At 38.4% G+C, this 5,709-nt stretch overlaps 1 protein-coding gene across 1 annotated transcript in view; it reads right to left on the bottom strand.

The window, feature by feature from the left end:
* LOC109824252 (6(G)-fructosyltransferase-like) overlaps nt 971–5,709 on the bottom strand; it is a 17,663-nt gene continuing 12,924 nt past the window's right edge. Inside the window, 6 exon segments of the mRNA XM_020390805.1 lie at nt 971–1,419; nt 1,811–1,898; nt 1,987–2,222; nt 4,075–4,236; nt 4,797–5,298; nt 5,615–5,709. The exon segment at nt 5,615–5,709 is cut by the window's right edge and continues 14 nt beyond it. Coding sequence (XP_020246394.1) covers nt 1,213–1,419; nt 1,811–1,898; nt 1,987–2,222; nt 4,075–4,236; nt 4,797–5,298; nt 5,615–5,709 — 1,290 coding nt within the window. The 3' untranslated portion in view covers nt 971–1,212.

The following is a 5,709-nucleotide window of genomic DNA, read 5'->3' as shown; positions in this document are numbered from 1 at the left end:
GAAAAACTGGCATAAGTCGACTCATGCACAAGGCTAAGTCGACTTATGGTAAGTCGACTTGCCAGTGTGCATGAGTCGACTTACGATCTGCAGCGGAGTTGTGGTTTTTGCCTCTGCCAAGTCGACTTATAATGTCTGATAAGTCGACTTACGAAGTCCTCTCCTGTTGCTGTTTTCACCTCTGCTAAGTCGACTTACGCCCTCTGTTAAGTCGACTTATAGCGGGTTTTTTGCATACGCAGGTTTCCTATTTGCAGTCTAATTGGGGTTTTGTTTTGGTATAAATAGGGAAACGATTTGAGAGGGTTGAATATCAGAGATTGAGGAATCTTTTGAGCATTGTGAGAGGGAGATATTGTGAGCAAGGTGAGATCTTTGGTTGAGGGTTAGTTTGAGAGAATTTGTGTGATTGTAACCCTTTGTACTCTCCTTGATTTAGTGAAATCTTCCCATCCTCTCCCCGTGGACGTAGGCAAATTGCCGAACCACGTATATCTCTGTGTTTGGATTGATTTGGCGTTATTGGTTGGATTTGTGCAAGAGTTTGGCTTTCTTCGACTCGTGATGACAGGTTCGTTGTGAGTTCGTGCAAGGCTTCCGCAAAGGCGCGCGACATTATTCACATCAAGGAACTGAACAACTGAACAAGCTAAGCTACCATAAACGTTCTTATACTCCTTACCCTTGGTAAAATTTAGCGGATATTATTTTTGGGTGAAATTAGTGAATCTATCTGAGCTAAAAGAATTATAAACAAACAAAAAAATAAATAAGAAACCCTGAGGCCTATCAACAATGAAACAACAGGGAAAGTAAGTTCAAAGCAGGGATCTACAGAGGTCTTACGTGTAACTAACGCTTACAATAACAGAGAAAATATTCGATTCCTAAGCACTACACCGGTGCTGCATCAAGGAAACTATAACCTTTGACAAACACAAGACAAGGGGGATTTGAGCAATAAACTCTATAGTACGTAACCTACAATGGCTCTGATATGAGAACATTGTTTAGAAAACTAATCAAGTCTCTAAATAACATTATGAAAAAATCACTTAAAAGACTACAGTATCAAGAAACCACCTCAACAAAATTCCAAGCGCCAACAATTAATGCTGCAAATTAATGTTGCAGATGAGCAATCCCAATCAATGATACCAATTTCAAGAATTTGGAGTTCTAGGCTAGTATTAATTAATGTCCCGCGGAGCTTTAGTTTGAGCTAGTGAAGGGATAATATTGATTACTTGTGGAGTTCATCTGCCATACTTTGACAGCCTTTGCTGTAATTGTGGCTCCTGTTGCGTTGTTGAAGAGGAAAACTCGTGCTCGTTCGTAGATTGCCTCCGTAGGATACACGCGAGATGTTGCTGATGTTCTTCCTCCTTGAGCAAAACTTTCTACAATTGAGTGATCCACCTAAATTCATAAAAGAGAAATATTATTGTTAGTACATTTCATGAGGAAAAGTGTTGAAAAGATTTTTAAAAGGTCGATATATCTTGAACTAAACCTCAAACAGGTCATTAAATTCGTAGTGTGGCATGACATCTTAATGCATCCTCTTAACTATTAAAGACACTTTTGTACAAATTAAGGAGAGAAAATCTTGCTGCAAGCAATACTAGAAATAACTAGATGCCTGATTAAATTGAACTAGATGCAAGAAATAATAAGTATCTCCACATTGCTCTAATTAAATGCCTCAAAATTTGATAAAGTACTGCAAAAATATTTCTCTCTCGTTTGCATATAAAATATTTTTTATTTAAAACATCAGTAACACTAACTTTACAAGTTGAACACTAACCAATATTCTGAGTGACAACAATTCACCATCAAGCACCGTAAATGTACCTCCAACCACCCTCTTAACAATGTCATTAGCTTTTGACGACCTGCATCACAAATAAGCAGCCTTCCAAAAAGCTATAATTAAATGAATCTAATAGCAGGATTATAAGAAAAGACTAGCTAATTTCTTGCCTCATTTCATCGTGGCACAAGTGAGTATGAAGGCTCCCATCAGTTGCCCGGCTAACATAAAAGTAGGTGGCGGTCAGCTCGGTAAGATCTTGGTTGGCAAGGACGAATAGGCCGAATGGGCCGAGAACGCCACGGCTTACTGCTCCGCCGCTGGAGCTGCAGTTGTAACCGATGTCGGCCTCTATTGCTGTTTCTAGTGCATCTTTGTCCATCTCAAACTCCGCTTCTATGTCCAGCTGCAGAGGGGAAGGATGATGAGTCACACTTTGGCTTTTCAGAAATCATTTGATAAATTTCATAGAACTATACGAAACTAGCATATGAAATAAATAAGTTCAACGATGTACGAGACCTATCGGGTGCTAATTTAGGCTGATGTCTGTTATGTTAGAAATTTGTTTGTACAATATCATTTGTTTGAGTAATAACAAACTCTCATTTGTTATTGACGATTGTTTGAGATGATATACTAAAACGAGAGATACAAGACAAAACAATGCAAAGATCAACATTGGTTGATTTCAACCTTCACACCATTGATGGTCACAGCAAAATCATCGATGGGCATTAATCAATCGATGGATTACAGTGCACAATCAGAGAAAACTAGAAATTGGATTCAACACCATCGATGGACTACAGTGATCCATCGATGGTCAATTATACCATCGATGGTCTACAATTATCATTCGATCAACTTCAGAAACAAAAATTTGAACCATTGATGGACTATAGGGTAATCATCGATGGTGAGCAAGAGGCCATCGATGATCGTGCTTTACCATCGATAGTGACGATGCTGATTAGCAGATTTAGTGATTTAATCTCAACTATTTGTCGAATCCTTTTATCTCCAACTTCTACTATGATTTTTATATCTCTTTCCTTTATTATCATAGGCTATATAAGATAGAGAATCATAGTTTGGAGAGGTTTATGCTTTGAAAAATAGAGAAATTTATTCTAGGGTTTTGAGAGAGAAATTGATTTGTGATTTCAATTTGCGGAGCCTCATCTAACTCTTTCTCGTCACGCTCAGCATCTAAGGATCGTCTCAGCAAGGAGAGTTGCCCTTTGCATTCAACATCATCAGTGCTTCCTCATCGATCTTTGCTTATATCTTCTAATGGTTTGCTTATAAGATCTTTTTAGTTTGTGCTTAAACCGTTTGGGTGGTTTGTTATTTATCTTATTTTTACGACGTGTTCAAGCCGGTGATAATTGAGGGTTTGGACTAGCGAGGGCTAGGTGTTTTACTCATCTGTGAGGAGTTAGGTTAAATGACTGGTTTCTAGTAGATTTTAGGGTGCGGTTTTTCTAAGCCTACTAAATCGAGTTGTGATTCACTTGAACTCTGATCATAGTGAGGAAGACCCTTTATTAGAAGGAAGAGTGAATATAGGATTTCTATCCGAACCACTATAAAAATCTTGCATGTTTTCTGGTTTGAATTTTTGTTTCTATTTTGTTATTATTTCCGCCGTATATTCTTTGTTTTAGTGAAAATCTATGGCAAAAATGTTCGCCCCTCCTCTAGGCTTGTGTTCTAGATCCGACATGTTAGTGAGATAGTTTAGTGATAATTGTTTATTGAAAATTGTTTATAAATCTTTTTTTGCGGAACTCCTAATTAATGGTCCATGATAGTTTTTTAAAATTTACTTGAAATTATATACAGTCATATTGATACTAGAAAGATCGCTTTGTAAATCAACTGTCTGGTAATATGTGGATGAATTATAATTCATTTGTAACATACATAATAAACCATAATACCATTGGGATCTGACTGGCTTACTACTAAAACATATGGTAAGATCATTACTTTTAATTTCAACCATTTACTTTTTAGTAGACACTTGTATTAATTCGTGTTGAAAGAAACGTAAGAAAGAGTACAAATCACAGATCTAGCCATAAGAAGATGCAAATTTTCTATTAGTACAATAAATGAAAACTTAATCTGTTTTCTGTGAATCCGGTCAATTACACTTTTTAATTGAAGATAGATTATAAATACGATCAGAAAAATTATCTCTTTGTGTCTGAATCGTATTCCTATATAATGGAATGGCTACAGAGGGATACCTGATTGGCATCACCCACATGAAGCTCAACGGTAGATCCCTTGTTGACGACGATGTCGCTGAAATCTTTTCGGGTCATTCTGAGGCTCTCCACCTCCTCAATCGGCCAAGTGAGGACGTTAGTCCCCGTTTTAACGTCAAACAACACCGTTCGCGGTATGCCCTGTCATGAGAAAACACTCAAATCAGATATATAAACGTCGTCCATAAATGGACCTTAAAACGGTGCTCATGGTTGGCAGAGTCAAACAACTTAAATTTAAGCTCTTCCTTTGTGTAACTATGAAGTTTACATTGATGCATTACTCCGAATCTGTTTGCATAGCTTACATAACATTTTTCTTGAACCGTCTCATTCGTGGATTTAAAACGCAACCTCTCTTCAACACAAACACAAAGTGTCGTTTAGTATTTGATGTATCGTGATGACAATGTCCGCTCCTCATGTTCATGGAACACTAATTCGCTGAAAAATTAATAAACAACTATTGCGATTATAATACCGTGTTCTCCATAATCTGTTCGCTGACATTTAGACAATCATGACTCATTTCAAATCTAATATTTAGAGTATCCTCCGCAATTTTTATTCATATATTTTCGCTTTTTGTTACAAACATATCATAAAGTTACTGAATAATAGACGACTGTAACTAAAATTATCCATGTCTAAAGGAAAACATGCATGTTTACAAAATAAAAGAAAAATAGTAAGAAAAATACCTGGAAAGATGCCCAACCCTTGGCGACATCAGCATCCCCGCTATCAGTCTCTCCGACATACCCCCACATCACCCTCCTCTCCTTCACCGGATCATAAAATGTTCTGGACGCATAAAACTTCCCCCAGTCGATCCTCATCCCTATCCCCACATCCACACTCTCGTCGTCCGGGACCCACCGGTGCGTTGCCACGTCGTAGCTCCCGATTGCATAGTAGTCGTGCCACTCGTCGTTCATCGATGCTTTCAGCACATGCTTCACGTTGTCCGCGAGCATCATGGAGAGGTCGAGCCCGCGGCCGATGAGGGGGCCAGAGGAGGCGACGGGGAATAGGTCGACGCACTCCCACATGCCGACATGGTCCACAGAGTGGAGGACGCCGGGGAGGAGGGTGAGGTTGATGAAGTCCTTTGTGGTGTAGACCATGGCGATGCCAGTGTGTTGGAGGGAGTCATTTTTCGAGCCTATCACGAGTTGCCACGTGGAATCGGTGGTGTTGTACCTGTTAATGACATTTTACAATTAATGGATTATATTTCTGTTAAATTACTAAATTATGTGATTTTTTTTTTTTTTTTTGCTACATTTTAATAAGGATAAATTTCTCAAAACCTTGAGAATTAAGTTGGACTTATTTTGAGGTAATTACTTTTTTTTTAAATCTAAAATGTCACTTAAGTAACCCCCAAATTTGTTTTATAGATAACCTTTAAATTGTTGCAGGTTACGTGAAAAATAGATTCAGCAAAACTCGCAAGAGTTAAATGACATTTTCTAACTTTCCGGGTTATCTCAGTATAATTAAGTGGCACGTATACCATATTGGATTGGGATCCCTGAAGTCCGTGAGTCCAATCCCCGGCGGAGGGCGGAGCACCGGATTAACCTCATCATACTTAACCCACTCGACAAG

Source organism: Asparagus officinalis, chromosome 1, assembly GCF_001876935.1.
Source record: "Asparagus officinalis chromosome 1, Aspof.V1, whole genome shotgun sequence".
Taxonomy (NCBI): domain Eukaryota; kingdom Viridiplantae; phylum Streptophyta; class Magnoliopsida; order Asparagales; family Asparagaceae; genus Asparagus; species Asparagus officinalis.
Note: the sequence above shows the minus strand (reverse complement) of the source record. Positions and strands in the feature narration are given on the sequence as shown.